The 16,195-nt window shown below is 42.4% G+C and overlaps 1 protein-coding gene across 1 annotated transcript in view; it reads right to left on the bottom strand.

The window, feature by feature from the left end:
* The window catches only part of LOC109468489 (lactase-phlorizin hydrolase-like), a 20,333-nt gene extending 4,757 nt beyond the window's left edge, over window positions 1–15,576 (bottom strand). Inside the window, exons 1-15 of the mRNA XM_019766733.1 lie at window positions 15,326–15,576; window positions 11,947–12,060; window positions 11,407–11,534; window positions 10,837–11,002; window positions 10,249–10,373; window positions 9,589–9,738; window positions 9,030–9,189; window positions 8,481–8,649; window positions 7,921–8,006; window positions 6,727–7,076; window positions 6,158–6,197; window positions 4,829–5,104; window positions 1,581–1,694; window positions 996–1,123; window positions 249–414 (exon numbers count right to left, since the gene is read on the bottom strand). Coding sequence (XP_019622292.1) covers window positions 249–414; window positions 996–1,123; window positions 1,581–1,694; window positions 4,829–5,104; window positions 6,158–6,197; window positions 6,727–7,076; window positions 7,921–8,006; window positions 8,481–8,649; window positions 9,030–9,189; window positions 9,589–9,738; window positions 10,249–10,373; window positions 10,837–11,002; window positions 11,407–11,534; window positions 11,947–12,060; window positions 15,326–15,557 — 2,404 coding nt within the window. The 5' untranslated portion in view covers window positions 15,558–15,576. The remainder of the gene's footprint in view (window positions 1–248; window positions 415–995; window positions 1,124–1,580; window positions 1,695–4,828; window positions 5,105–6,157; window positions 6,198–6,726; window positions 7,077–7,920; window positions 8,007–8,480; window positions 8,650–9,029; window positions 9,190–9,588; window positions 9,739–10,248; window positions 10,374–10,836; window positions 11,003–11,406; window positions 11,535–11,946; window positions 12,061–15,325) is intronic.
* Window positions 15,577–16,195: the final 619 nt, after the last annotated feature.

The raw sequence follows: 16,195 nt of genomic DNA, 5'->3' as shown, positions 1-16,195 counted from the left end.
ATGGTTGGTTGGTTGGTTGGATGGATGGATGGATGGATGGAAGCATGGATGGATGGATGGATGGATATAGTTAGATTATATGGATAGATTAAATGGATAGATTAGATAGATATTTAGATAGATTGGATGGATGGATGGATGGATAGATTAGATGGATATATATAACGTTATATGGGTACTAGATAGGTAGATATACTATTAGATAGATGGATGGATGGATGGATGTTAGACTTGACAGACGTACTCACCAATACCGTACCCAAGCCATGCCGTGATCCAGGGTTCGTTAAACGTGATCCAGTACTTCACGCGATTCCCGAAGTTCCGGTAACAGAAGCGGGCGTAATCCCCGAACAGATCGTGGATCGCGGTACTGTTGGTGGTGAGGTTGTTCAGGAAACCTCCGTACCGGTCCTACAATTGTGAAAAACACCATCAAATACAGGGAATCGTATATTCATTTACTTTATTGATTGGTTTGGATGTTCGGCACACATAGCCAGGGCAGCCAAACTAGCCTGTGCTATTGCCTGCTGACGAAGACATTGCAATTGAACTATCCTAGGCCAGTAGTTATTGACTAATGGTGGTCACCGTTAGTCAGTAGTTACTGTAAACAGTAAATCAGTATCTCAACACTACTGATGTATCTTAAGGTTTCAGACGTCGGGAAAACATTTTGGGGTTTTTGTGACCTTCAAGTTCACAGAAAGTGTTTTAGGTTTTCATGAATGTTTTGGAAGTTGGGTAGGGGATTGCTAGATCATAGTAGATGTAATTCAATCAGGTATTACACCACTGTCATATGGCACACACTCCCACCCGGCGAATTCTAGGTCGCCTTCAGACCTGAACTTTCCCTATCAATCAACTGCCAAAATCACCGCCCGCCCACCATAAATACATTTGTACTTGGACAAACAGACCCACAAATATACAAGTCAGCCACACAAAACAGTAACACATTATCGGGGATGGTTTTAATATCACAGTACCTGTAAAACCTGCGGCAGGTCCCAGTGAAACAGGGTAACCATTGGCGTGATGTCATTGGCTATCAACTCGTCGATGAGGGCATTGTAGTATCTGACGCCATCTGCGTTCACCCCATCCTGTTGTTCACCTAAACAAGAAAACGCAAAGGTCACTTAGAGAAAAACTAACGTCTTTTAAAGAGCAGTACAACGAATTGCCACTAAGCACAGTTATCAGGAGATATAATTACAAGAAAGCTTTATTCGAACAGCTCCTGCAATCAAATGTGCAAACATTGGGTGAAACAGGTCGTTCGGTGTAGAGAAGTATAAGGCTATCAGCATGAAAGTTCATCTGAGTTGGTAAATTACATTATGAAAAATTTAAACTGTTCTCCAACTCACAATTTGACTCACCAGGAATTTTCGACTGAATCACTCAGTCTTCCTCAGCTATCTGAACAAAATGCTGTAGACACGTGATTTTTCCCACGTGTGACGTCAGCAAAGGGTCAAAGGTTGTCTGACGTCCATATCGCCCCCCGTCCTGGTTGAGCTATATCGAGACTATACCGATATAAACACAGATTTGTTATATATACAGACCTGTCGGGAAGATTCTGGGCCATGATATGGAGAAGCGGTAGTACTTCAGTCCCATCTGCTTCATCAGCTGCACGTCTTCTGGGTACTTGTTGTAGCTGTCACAGGCTACATCACCTGGAAAATGGGAAACAATACATAAGGTTACACAGGCAACATCGCCTACAAACAACACATAAGGTTACACTAGCTAAAGCTATCACAGGCAACATCACCTGGAAAAAGTAGGAAATAACACATCAGCTATCACGTACAGGCAACATCGCCTTTATCAGGGAAACAACACATAAGGTTACACTCGCTGCCACAGGCAACATAGCCTATAAGTAGGTAAAAATGTATTTTCTTATGGTAGCTGTTTGAACATAGCCCCTTGACCGCCTACTTCAGTTTGCTTGAAGAATTATTTGAAGTAGTGACTCCATGCATACTGTGTTAATTTACGACTTTCACAGGGAAACCTTTTTCAACCAGTGAGCACAGTTAATTTGAGACAGACGTGAAAACACTACTTGACCTTCAGTATTGCTTTTTCACAGTTTCAGTACATGAAAATGTATCAGCTACTAGTAGTTGGAACAGGCTTGTGCAGGATCAAAGGTCCTACTTTGAGTAATGAAGCGGTAACGTCCGTCTATTTGATAAAAAAAGAAATGTGTACTTTAGATGATAAATTAATTCAACGCACTAAATTGACACCCATTACGCCACTAACTAAACATTCTTTTATGCTTTGCAAATCTTGCATGTTTAATAGGTCCCGAACTTGAGTGTAGATAACTCCAGTATCTTATCAGTGATAAGCCATTACATAAGATCAAACAAGAAGGCGTCGAAGTGCTCAAGAACGTTGAACTTTGGAGTCTAGTTTGAACTCCAGTCAGGGAAAATTTGTTGCCTGTGCTCTAAAGTGCCAGTATATATTAGCAAATATCAGCCAAATTATAAGTAGTCTTCTATAGGCAGACGATCTAGTAGAAAGAACGTTAAACTTTGGAGTCTAGTTTAAACTCCAGTCAGGGGAAAATTTGTTGCCTGCTTTGTAGAGTGCTTGTCTTCTGGGAGGGGAGCTGCAGTGAGAGTAAATATCAGCCAAATTATAAGTAGTCTTCTATAGGCAGACTATCTAGTAGAAAGAACGTTGAACTTTGGAGTCTAGTTTTAACTCCAGTCAGGGGAAAATTTGTTGCCTGTTCTGTAGAGTGCTTGTCTTCTGGGAGGGGAGCTGTAGTAAGTGTAAATATCGGCATCACAGTAACAACACGTCCCTAATCATAGCTGTCAAATGACGTCGTTTATTCTGAAGGATATTGTGTTTAACTCATCAATAACCTTATTAACCTTATTAACTTTCTTTCTATGTTGTTTGTAACTGCAATTAGCCCTCGGGCATGTATTTGCAATAAACTTTCTTTATTAACATGGAGGCGTGCCTCGGTGACAAATTTCAGCCGGTTGGTGAATGATTGAATAGAAATTTAAAAATTCTTTATCGACAACTACGTGTTTAACAAGAGACGACGTTTTATAATTGAACTGATGAAGATTACAGACGGTCATCGAAAAGATGGCTTTTTTAGAATAAGTAGTTGTGAATAAAGAACTTTTGATATTGAAGAAGGCGTCCCTTAGCAAGAAACAATGCACAATGAACACATTGTGTAATAGATCGATTCCATACCCCACCCACTTTCTTCAAAACGTGGAAATGCAAACTAAACCATACAAATTCAAATATTTGAAGGACGTGTAGCCATTCTCTCATTGGTTGAACTGCTAACTGCTATGCTGTCATTGGTTTTACAAATAATTGTGATTGACAGTCATGATCGTTATATTGCACAAATTGCAGAAGGAGATCTAGAATATCCTTGACAGCACAAAAATCGTTGTACAGTAATTATTGTAGGCTATTGTGTGATTGTCAAAGAACATGTATGTCGTTAAGATATGGATAAGTAATTGGCCGTTATCTTTCACCAAAACCAAACATCCTCAAAGCCTATTTACCTTGCCTTGGATAATTGACTTGTTTTTCACCATTGTACACACAAAACCACTCTGCACAGCTTTAAAACCCTTTACTATAGGTATTCCGGGGTGATATTTTGCTCTGCATGCCTCCTATGGTTTTTGGACCCATTGTCTTATAATTTATTTTACTAAATGTGGTTCTGTAGCATACGCAATTGGACCAATATCCAACAAGTGGACTTTGAAATTATTGATTTAGTTGATTACGTAAGAAATAACCCCCCAGCATGATGTAACATTGAACTCTTACTGAGCATAAAATTGCCTTGTCATTTTACGTCATCAACTTCTTTTGTTCCCAATGATATAGTAGATGTGTCACAATGATATGTACCTATGTAAATATACCGTAAATACATTTACTGTCGCGGTGATTTTTCTTTCACAGCTTAATGTTGAGGTTTTCATAGTGTTTGAATTTTCTGGTCTAAAAAATTTTCTAGACTAGTACAACTATGAGAAATCATCTCCATGGATTCGCCAAATCGCGAAAATAAAACCACGGCGAACATTTTAATGTTTACAGTAACACGTTTTGTCCTTTTCTGTCTGCACGTAGACAACGCAACACTAGCCATAAACCCGGTAATAAAACCGTCAAACTGTCAAGACTCGAGCCTTTCAAAAATACGTCCGTCAAGAACAAACGGCAACTACAAAGCAGTACGATCAATTCCAATGTTAGAGTTCAGGGTAAAAATAAAGAAAAACAGGTGCGCAGATTCTCAGTGATCTTTTATAAAAACCTACCTAAAAAAGCCTAAGAAATAATCATCCAGTGGAGGTCTGACTTTCTCTTCTGTCTTTTTAACTGTCCCTGAATCTAGTTTCATCAAACATCTTATAAAAATGTAAAGGTCTGCTAAAACATTCTTAAGATATGTCCCAGGACATAGTATTGGAAGGTGGAGCCCATCCCTGTTATTCCACCACCTTTTACCTTATAATTATTTCCTAACCAAAGTCGGACACTTAGTTTATACCGTGATGAAGTGAGGTAAGCCGTATAAAGTGCGTTTGCATCAATACTTGACCGCTCCTTTCAGCAATTAGTACCAAGAAGACCTTACAGAGATGGCTAGCTGCTTGTCCGTCCATCAAAGCCTAGAAGAGTGGCTTATTTATCGTTTAATGTACGCTTAATCTTAACGGTAAATTACTGTGTGGCCTTAACAATTTTTGTTCGTTGTCCCGCCGTTAAAAAAGAACAACTTTACCTGTGTCTCGGTTGTTGACTTTGCCTTGATGTGCCAGAGTGTCCCAGATGGAGGGACCCTTGTCGCTAACGTTCCAGGCCCCTTCAATCTGGTACGCAGCCGTTGCCGAACTCCAGATGAAATCATCCGGAAACGTCCCCTTATGTAGAGCGTCTCTCTCCTTGTCGTACGCTCCGTAAGCGGGAGTAAAAACAAGGAAGACGCCAAGAAGGAAAAATACGAACTTTTCAGGTGCCATGATGAAACCTACAGGTACCAGAGACGCTGCAAAATGACCTTAAGGCTGGTGCTCAACAACTTAAGTAGTCAGACGCGAGGGCAATGTTGGGGTTTTTCGTCAACACACATGATTTATCGTATTGAGTAAAGAAACGTTTGTTATAGTTTCTTGCATTTTGTCAAATTCTATGTTTTGGAGCAAAGCTAGGCTGATTTCAATGATTCAGAAACTTCAGTAAGTTGACGGGAGGTCTTTCAGAAACGATTGCTACATTTTGTAGCATACATGATATCCCCATGCCCACCCTCAAGCATCGCTTGTCCAATACTGTCCTCAACTAGTTTAAATTTATTATCTAATGGTCAAAGGTTATCGGTTTTTGAAGGTCTGTCAATTCTTTGTGCAAACTTTGAAGCCGCGACGTTTCGTACGCGGTACAGCGTAGTCCTCCCCCTTCGTCAACATAGCGTCATTGCACAAAGGGAAAGGTTGACTTATTGTTTGATGTTAGTTAGAGCAATCTACTTTTGATAGCTTTGTATTCAAAAGCCGACGCGTGGTGCCCTTTAGAAGGGTAAGGGAGTTGAGTTAAATCCTTGAGCTGCCACAGACGTGAGGTCAGGTGTTTAAGGCTAGGGGTAGGGTTCACCAAGTATTAGAGTTAGGGTTAGGGTTGGGATCATTGTTTAGACCTACGATTGGGTAGGTTTAGTCTCCCACAACACAACTAAACCCGTCCCACCTCTTGTCTCAGGTATATTGAAAACCCCAAGTAATGTCGGAGTCATGTATTTGACAGGATCATATGTATATGGCTTGACAGCGGGGGCCTGGCCAGTTGCCAGATATCACCAGACCTATGTGCTTGAAGTGACGGTACACGTGTTTGAGCAAGTTTAACGTCAATCCAGTTAGTACATTTGTTTCGACCTCTAATGATGCTTTACATAGAGATTGCACGTACATATATAATTCGGTAAAGCATAGAAAACACTGACAACAAATCGCAAACAGCAATCTTTATTGACACAACAGAACTGCAGCGACTTACCTAAGGTTTTCAAAACAATTATACTTACAAACAAACAAGTGGATACAAATCAACGTACAGATATATGTCAACATGTTGAGTTTGACAGTGGTTAAGCTCTGCAAGGCAAATACATGGTTAAGCGTTGTAAGGCAAATGGTCATTATTTTGATCATTACTATGTACTGTAATGGTTGTAAGGTTAAAAAAAGGCAAGAAAGGGTTAAATACACTTTTCAATGAAACACGCATTTCACTAAGATTGGAAAAAATTGAGCTAGCAGCACCATCTACGTCAATCTCACCTGATCGATGAAAAAGCAGACCATGTAAAACAACGCGAGATAAAACGAGAACTAAACGTGATTTGGAAATCGTCCCATGTAGCAATTGACGGATATTGCATGTATCTAGAACCTTGATCTATCCAGAACTATGCCCAGACTCGGTTCTGGATAGTCCGCGCGTATCCAGAACCGTGCTTTATGCTCCTTTATCCAAAACCGCACTCAGGTACTTGTACTCAGATACGGTTCTAGAAATGTCCACACCCCGTATCCAGAATCGTGCCTGAAGCAAGTCTACGTTCTTGTATACGCGGGGACTATCCAGAAGATTGCATGAGCCTTATTAGCCATTTATTCAAGCAATAAAGCTGTATGCAACCACCACAGGTATCGCGAGAAACAGCGAGACCAGGGGCGAGATCTGAGAAGCGCCCCCTGTGCGTCCGTGCAGTCCTGCCTGTGGCGTCCTGTGGCAGACGTCCCACATGGTCTCCACGTACTTGGTGAACTCTGACCCCTCAGGAAAGCCGTTGTTTCTCACCAACTGTTTGTAGAAGATGGACGAAGCCTTCGGATATCGTTTGCGGTCGGGGTCACTGAAGTCCACGTAGTAAAGCCCGAAACGTACGGTATAGCCCGGCATCCACTCAAAACCGTCTAACAGTGACCAGGCCGTGTAGGCTTTCACTTTGACGTTGTCCAGGTTGCGAGCTGGCAGAGGAACAAAGAAAAAAAGTATACGTAACTAATAATAGATTAATAGATAATGTAATGAATACGCCGTGACAGCCATTAACGCCATGACGTCATATTTCAACATGGCGCCTGCATGACGTCAGGTTTCATCATGGCCGCGCCCCATGTATGCACGCGAAAACAAAACAAGGAAATACTAAAACTGGGAACATTTTTATCAAGAAGACTTACTGGCACATTCCTAGCCACATTCGTAGCTACCTCATCACAACCCCGTCTATCAACTGATACCCAACTCTCCACCCACCCACTTCCAATCCCCCTGCTGACACAACACATACAAATCTCACTAAACCGGTGCTACCCAAAAACAAAACTTCCGTCCCAGAAGTGATCTCGTTGGTAAGGACAACAACACACAAACACACGCACATAAACACAGACACACACACACACACAATAACACACACATACATACATACACACACACACACACACACACACACACACACACACACACACACACACACACACACACACACACACACACACACACACACACACACACACACACACACACACACACACACACAATTACATGCACACACACATGCACACACCGACACGTAAACACAGGGACTTAAAAATGCACACGCACCTACAAACAGACACAAAAAAAGGAGTATCACATCCACAACACATAATCAGGCACACACACACACACACACACACACACACACACACACACACACACACACACACACACACACACACACACACACACACACACACACACACACACACACACACACAAAACCAGTACCACCCAAAACAACACTTCCGACCTCCGAACACCAACCTTTCATGACCTCGTTGGTGTACATCATGTAGGTACAGATCCGGTCCATGTCCATCAGGATGGGTGGATCACGGTCATGGTCAGGCCTAAAACAAGAATTCGGAGATTTCAAAGCTATTAACAGTTCAATATGTGAATATGTTTACACAAGCAAAACGGCAGATTGACATACTATCAATAAGCCTAACCTAGTAGGATAAACACTGCTTTCAGCTGAGAGCTTAAGGTAACGCATATTTTCCAATTGGCGATTGACTATAGCTAGTCCCCGAGGTCTGGATTTCCAAGGAAACGAACAGCCTGTCAAAACTATGCATGTGCCATCCTGGTGATCACAACAAACCTAGCAGGCTCCGGCCAACTTCATGATTGCTCATAGTCAGATCTGCCTGTTAGACCTATCTTCCTGTCTTTTTAAAAATCTTTTATCAAGGAACACACGCACGAACTCACACGACACACACACAAACTCAAAATAATTTATCCGCAGTACAAAGACTGCATAGAAAAAACAAGAAAAGTCATATCAAGACAAAGATCCGATATCACAAACTGCCCACCTTCCGTTTTCCGTTATGAAGATATCCGGATCTCCGTATTCGTTCCGGATAAATCCCAGAGCTCTCCGGAGTCCCCACGGCACGACGTACAGCCAACCGAATGGCGACTGCGGCCAGTCAGCTGGGTGGTCTTTTATAACATCGATGTCAGTGAAATAGGTGGGATTATCTGCTCAATAGAAAATACACTAACGTTGTTTAAAGTTAAAACTTTTGTTCCAACCGAAATGTACAAGTTCTCACCTAGAGCTTTCGACCAGTCGCTCTAGTCTTCCTAAGTGGACTGACCCAGTGTTAAACAAAACTTTTAACTGAAAACATGTAACTACCAACACAGATAAAATTCCATGATAACACCAACATTTTAATTGAATAGCAAACTTCTTAATTTACACTTGCCCAACAAGATCGCCTGCAATCTAAATCAAGGCAATTATAACTGGTTCACTGTGCTCTGAAGCTACGTATGGTGTTTCTGGATTTGACTTGGCCAACGCTTAATATTAGTATATCAGGCAGTTGACTATAACGTTCTGATCTTTGACTCACCTGTTACAATATGGCCCTTGTCTTCCACCTCTACGGTTGTGTAGAAGTTGAGGGCGAAGAAGTCAGCGGTTCCCCTGATGTAGGACTTCTGTTGGGATGTGAACTCAGGCAGACGTGAGGAGGTTCTGCCTTCTTCGAGTGCCTTCCTCGCTAAGGTTGTCTTCAAAGTGTCAAAAAGAACCATATTCGGATGAAAGCAAACCTCAAAACTGTTTGGATATCAGTGTTTTGATTGAAAAATTGTTTGTTTGTTTGTTTGTTTGTTCGTTTGAGCCTTTGCTCATTCATATGAATTTACTCAAATGCAGGCCAATTTTTATTGAGAGAAGAGGTGATGACCATCCTTTCAATTCTGTCCTGCAACTTGCAAAACATAATGTAATTTAACACCGGAGGGTGTGTGCTACAGCACCAGTCACCATGGTGACAAACGTGTGGTCCAGGTCATTGACCTTTTGTGTAACTTTGGAGAATAAGACGAAGCAGAGCAAAAACAATGCAAACGTATTTCCTTTTGTGACGGTACTGTAAACATAATATTAAACCAATACTGTCGTACCTTCATAACTTCCGGATAGTCGCCGTTCTTGTAGATGGGATGAGCGAACCAGCCCAGGAAGAACTGGACGTACCGGTCGGCAGCAGCAACAGACGCCGGCTGGTGGGGGAGTTTGGGTTCGGCCCAGTCACAACTCAGGGCGATACTCACCTGACATGCAGAAGAAAATAATTTACAGACGAGAAACAAAATTTCATCATGTTGGCAAATGGTTGATACTATTTGTTATTATTTGTTTGTTAACTCAAATGTTGAATCAGCTATGTATTGGAAATTTAATTTAATTTACAGTTTTTGTTAGTTACTGCTTCTTTGTCGTTTAAGTTTAGTTTTTGGGGAAACCCCGATTCGACTAAATTAGTATCTGCCTTCTTTCAGTACACTCTTATGTAATTTCTGTGAATTGGGTTTTATAATTTTTTATTATCCTTTTTACCGTTTATTGTCGTTATCATGTTCTTGCAATTAGCCCTCGGGCATGAATTTGCAATAAACTTTGTATTATTTATTTATGTGCGAATAAAGAATACAATACAATACAATAGCAATGTTTTTTTATCCAACACCACTTGTTTAACAAGAGCTGGCGTATCGATGATTGTCTGTCATCTTCATCAAGGCAGTTATGACTGGTTTAATGCGTGCTGTAGATAGTATTACCTTGCCATTCTGCGTGGCCCTAAATTCGTCGTTGTAAATGTGGTAGGCCCTGGCGTGAGCCAGGATGATGTTGTGTCCTGCTATGTACTGCCCGGCAGGGTCAGTAAGCATAGGAGGGTAGGTGCCTGAAGACAAACACGTAGAACAGAACATCACTCCCTTGAAATATGCGGACATAAAAAACTGCACATGGAATGTGTAGGAAGGCTGAAATTCAGAAATGCAGATTAACACAGGCAACCAGACAGGCAGACAGACAGAAAATAGCAATGAGTAAAGATAGAGAAAAATAGAAACTGAATTTTCTGACATTTCCACGAATGATATGGTCGATGACTAAAATACCTATTCATCACTGAAAAGACAACTTTTCTCAGTTTCTGAATTCCTAAAAAATTAGGAGAACCCACTCGATAAACCCTTAGGTTTCTTGGGTCCTCCCACACATTTGGTTGTACATATTCATTACTTACTGTTTTTTTATGTGCAAACTGAAATAAACAAACAAATAAACAATAAAAAACAAAATGCGTAATGCTTGTTACAAAAAATGCCACCACTCTCTTTAACAAGATCACAAACACTCACCGATGCCATAACCTTCCAGAGCTATGATCCAGGGATCGTTAAACGTGATCCAGTACTTCACGCGATCCCCGAAGTTCCGGTAACAGAAGCGGGCGTAATCCCCGAACAGATCGTGGATCACGGTACTGTTGGTGGTGAGGTTGTTCAGGAAGCCTCCGTACCGGTCCTTAAAACGAAATGAAAAAATGCAATCATAATATCGATAGAATTGTTAATCAAATTTGTGTACCTGTCATACTTGTGGTACGGTGTAAAAGAGTAGACTAATTAAGGGGCGGGAGGGGGGCGAGATCTACGGAGGCGGGGCGAAATTGCTAGTGATCTCATCCCCACTGGGGGGCGAAATCGTCACCAACGCAGACAAACACATGAATGGACAACAGACATAGTTTAACCTGAGTAAAGTGAGAAAGTTAGACATTGTAAAGTGTCTTCCCAAGGGCACAAGATCAGTGGCATGGCAGGATTCGAACTCAGGACCTCTTGGCTCCGAGCTCGAGCTTTGTCTTTACGCCACACGATCCCACGTATTCTGTATTAACCTCTTGGGATTGTTCTTAGTTTGTGTACCTGTAAAACCTGCGGCAGATCCCAGTGGAACAGGGTAACCATCGGCGTGATGTCATTGGCTATCAACTCGTCGATCAGGGCGTTGTAGTATCTGACGCCATCTTGGTTCACCCCATCCTGTTGCTCACCTGTAGGTAAAAACAACAATTGTCTTTACTGCTCTCTTAATTCTTACTGCAACGCTTTTACATAATATTAAACGGTGACCAGCCCAAGCAACTCTGTCCTGCGACTCGCTACATATTAAGTGTAACCCAATAGCACAGGCTGCCTGTTACAGCACCTGTTACCATGGTGACAGACGTCTGGTTCTTTAAAGGTAATCGCAACTTTCAGCGAACCCTACGCTTTCCCCAAACGACGGTGCTTTGTAGTAAGTGATAATGTAACCCAAAACTAGTTACCATGGTAACAGAGTAAACAGTCTGGGTCAGGTCATTGAGGCCACTGTTTGGAGAAGAAGAAGCGGAAGAAGAAACTGAGCAAAAACAATATGTTTTCCTTCGGTAAACAAAAGTATCCCTTTTTATGAAGCCTGACCTGTAGGGAAGATTCTGGGCCATGATATGGAGAAGCGGTAGTACTTCAGTCCCATCTGCTTCATCAGCTGCACGTCTTCTGGGTACTTGTGGTAGCTGTCACACGCTACATCGCCTGGAAAATGGGAAACAATACATAAGATTACATACTATTTAGGCAACATTGCCTATAAACAAGGTTACACTAGCTGTCACAGGCTACATCATGATCACCTGGAAAAAGGTTAATAACATTTAAAGGCATCCAATGCGATTTCATGGCAGCAAAAATGGAAATATTTTGATTTAAAAAAAAAATTTCCAACATGTAATCACAAGACGTTGTGTTGTATACCTTGGGCTTTCACAACTGCAGAAACAAGCCCCCAAGATGAGTCTTATAATTGCTGGGAGGCACCCCAGTAACCATTTCCTGTCAAAATTTTGAAAAGAGGGAGAATATACATTGGGATGGTGTGGTTTAAACTCAGTGTGTAGATAAACGACTAGAATATTGACTTTAAGCCATCACAGGCAACATGACACACAATAGATTATAGAGTCACTACCACTGTCAGAGGCAACATCACATGGAAAAAGACAACATCGTCCAGAGGAGAGAAATAACATTTTCTTGTGAAAACTATCTCATGCAACATTGCCTTGAAAAGGGGAAATAATACATAAGCTATCGTAGACACCATCGACATCGTCTAGAGAAGGGCAAAACCACTGTCACATGCAACATTGTGTGGAAAATGACAAGAGCGAATGTTACAGGCAACATCACCCAGTGTAGGGCAACAATACTAGTCCATCAACTGCCAAGTTACGGACAGCATTGCCGTGAGTAGGGTACTAATACAACAACTGTTACATGTACAGACAACATTGCCTTAGGGCATCGATACATCAAGTGCACGTCCTCTGTACAGTACCTGTGTTAACTGTCACAGGCAACATCACCTAGATGTCACCTAATTCGGAAGCCTCTCGATTAAGCTTTACGATAAATTGCAAGTGGCTACAACGCTTTACGTAAAATTAAAAAGGCGAATACGCTCTACGCAAAAAGCGTCAATTATGCTCTACGTTGAATTAGAGCGGTCCGTCTACGCTCTACGTAGAATTAAAACGGCCGATTACGCTCTACGGAAAAGGGCTTGCGGGCCCCCATAGATTCGGTCAGCAAAAACTCTCAGAGGGAACGTCACCTAAAGTAGGGCATTACAAAATATTTGCTGCACAACATCTGGCCACTTCTAATAGTAACGTTGCCACAGACAACGTTACTTAAAGTAGGGCAAACATGATTGGTCACAGATATGATAACAGCAGCTACGAGTCAGGGACAGGCAGCGACCCTGGCATTGTCATGTCACTCAGTGGTATGTTCTGTCACCGTGACTGAAGAAGGGCATTATACAACATTTTTGCTGCACAACCTCTGGGTACAACTGATAGCTGTCACAGACTACATCACCTACAAGTACAGCAACTGTTACAGACAAAATCACAAAAAGTAGGACAACGAAACATCAGCTGCACGTCCTCTTGGTACTTTTGGTAGCTGTCGCAGGCAACATCGCCTGGGAAAAGGGAAATGACAGTACAGCAATGCCATATTTTCTGGTGACAGCTGTCACATAATCTTTAAGCAGATTCTATGGGGCAATGGGAGACCTCATTGGTCTACATTGGTCACCCGTATCCATTGGTCTCCTGTCACATCGTCTATAGAAGGGTAACAACTGTTCAGAGGCAACATCACACGGCAGAGGACAAGAACAACTGTTACAGCCAACATCACCTAGTGTCTAAGGGTAGCTCAACATGCGCGGCCAAGTTACAGACAACATTACCATGAGTAGGGTTACTGTTGAATACAGCTGTTACGTGTACAGACAATATTGCCTTTTTAAAAGCCAAAGAAGGGCAGCAATACATGAACTGGAAGTTCTCTGTATGGTACTCGTGGTAACTGTCAAAGGCAACTTCACCTAGAGTAGGGCAACAGTACATCAGCTGCCAAGTTACAGACAGCACTGCCGTAAGAAGAGCAACAACGCAACAATTTGCTTCATCAGCTGCACAACATCTGGGTACTCCTGATAGTTGTCACGGGCGACGTCTCCAAAACTAGGGCAACAAAACATGATTTGTCACAGGTAACATTGCTTAGATGTCAGGGAAGGGACAGCGCGACCCTGACATTTTCAGGTCATCCAATGGAACGTGCGGTCACCGTGACATGCCAGGTAGTAATTAAACAGGGACTTAGCTTAGAGATATTGTCTGTAGATACAGCCCCCCATCCACGAAAGGAGGGGGGGGGGTCGCAAGTCCTTTTCCGTAGAGCGTAATCGGCCGTTTTAATTCTACGTAGAGCGTAGACGGACCGCTCTAATATTTTTGCGTAGAGCGTATTTGGCGTATTAATTCTACGTAATGCGTTGTAGCCACTTGGAATTTATCGTAAAGCGTAATCGAGAGGTTTCCGAATTCAGCGTAGAGCGTTGTCCGGGACCCCTCCCCCCCCCCCTTGCAGGCCCTCACGAAAAAGGCCATCCCTGAAAGAAACCACCTCCCTCTCTAGCCGCTCGTAGAAATAAACGCTGATCCTAGAAAGTCTACATATGAAGCTACTTGCACTCATTCGTAATCAACATTTAGATATTATACAACACGCTGGAATCCTTATACTTTAATCCAACTATCTTCGCCATAAAGTTGTAATTCACCAAGGAGTCATTACGAAATGGATCTGATAGCCTTGCTCGACCCAGCCTTGACCAGCTGTCAAAGGTGGCTGTAAAGAGTAGAAATTGGCCAAATAGACGGGTAACATATGGCGGGGGTTGGTCCGCTAAAGGGGTACAGTTTGCCGCTTAAATTGTAATTTAGCTGACTAACCATCCCTTGGCACGATATGTATCTATCTGGTAAGTTTCAGCCGCTGCTGAAGCTTGTAAGAGGCAAGCCTTGACCTCAGTTGAAGACAGCTTTTAAAGGCGTGCCAAAAAGAGTACAGAATTTGCTGAATAGACAGATAACATACCATAGGAGTTAGTCAGCTAAAGGTGAGTTTGCCTCTCTTCAGTACCAGACCAACTCCCCTTGAATGTTATTTGTCAATCTGGCCAATTTCAGCCTGTCAGAGGCTAGCTTTGACTAGTCTCTACCAGACTAACTACGCTGGCTATATTATATATATGAGAATAATTGCCAGGAAAGTTTGGCGGCGCAGTTCAGAGGGAAAGAAACTACCTCCCCGTGGCCGGACTCTCTTGGCCAATTTTACTCTCTTTTTTTGCCGAATTCTACGATCCGTATTCCCGTAGAAAGGCCTGGTGGAGGCTAAGCTTTGACCATGTAAGTTAAAAGTAGTTGCAGATCGTCACCTGTGTCTTGTCTGTTGCCTTGATGTGCCAGAGTGTCCCAGACGGACGGACCCTTGCCGCTAGCGTTCCAGGCCCCTTCTATCTGGTAGGCAGCCGAAGCCGAGCTCCAGATGAAATCTTCTGGAAACGTCCCCTTCAGAAGAGCATCCCTATCTCTGTCGTACACACCGAGTACGGGGGTTACAACTAGGTAGACGCCAAGAAGGAACATAGCGAGCTTTTCTGGTGCCATGTTGTTGATTGAAGTAGACATTGATGTCTGGTGACCGGAACGGCAAACTGCTGAGGTGTCAAAAACATCAGGGCTCCCTTGGGGGTATTCCGAGTAACCGTGTTTACAACAAATCACTTCTGATCATTAATTGATTAGCTCCTGGCATGATTTGCGAATAACGAAATTGATTAATTTTGCTGCATTTGACCTTCGCAGAAGGAAAATATACTGTTTTTGCTCTGTTTCTTCTCCGTCCGTTTCAAACAATGACCTGGACCAGGTGGCTGTCACCATGGTTACTAGCCTTGTAGCAGACAGCGTGTGGTGTTGGGTTACATTATGTAGCACGATAGAGCTGTTTGAGTAACAATTAACTTGAGAGCAGTAGTTTGTACTATGTTGGACTAGACCATGTTAAGGTAAACATTTTATATTTGCTCTACAAATGTCACCTTCCTAGTTTGACAATGATTTCGAGAAGAAAACATGTTTCATTACAGAAGCCGAAAGTTAACACTTCGAGACATTAAAGGGATTTTTCAAATATTTCGATACCCCATTCACACCCTTCCATCTTGAATTTCACCTGTGTGAGGGAAAGGACGCGTGCTGGGTACACGTGGCCAGGTAGGAATTTGAACGGCCATTGTTTTGGT

The sequence above is a fragment of the Branchiostoma belcheri genome, unplaced genomic scaffold, assembly GCF_001625305.1.
Source record: "Branchiostoma belcheri isolate BF01 breed outbred unplaced genomic scaffold, Haploidv18h27 scaffold2, whole genome shotgun sequence".
In the NCBI taxonomy this organism is placed as follows: Eukaryota; Metazoa; Chordata; class Leptocardii; order Amphioxiformes; family Branchiostomatidae; genus Branchiostoma; species Branchiostoma belcheri.
This window is presented reverse-complemented; position numbering and strand designations above follow the sequence as displayed.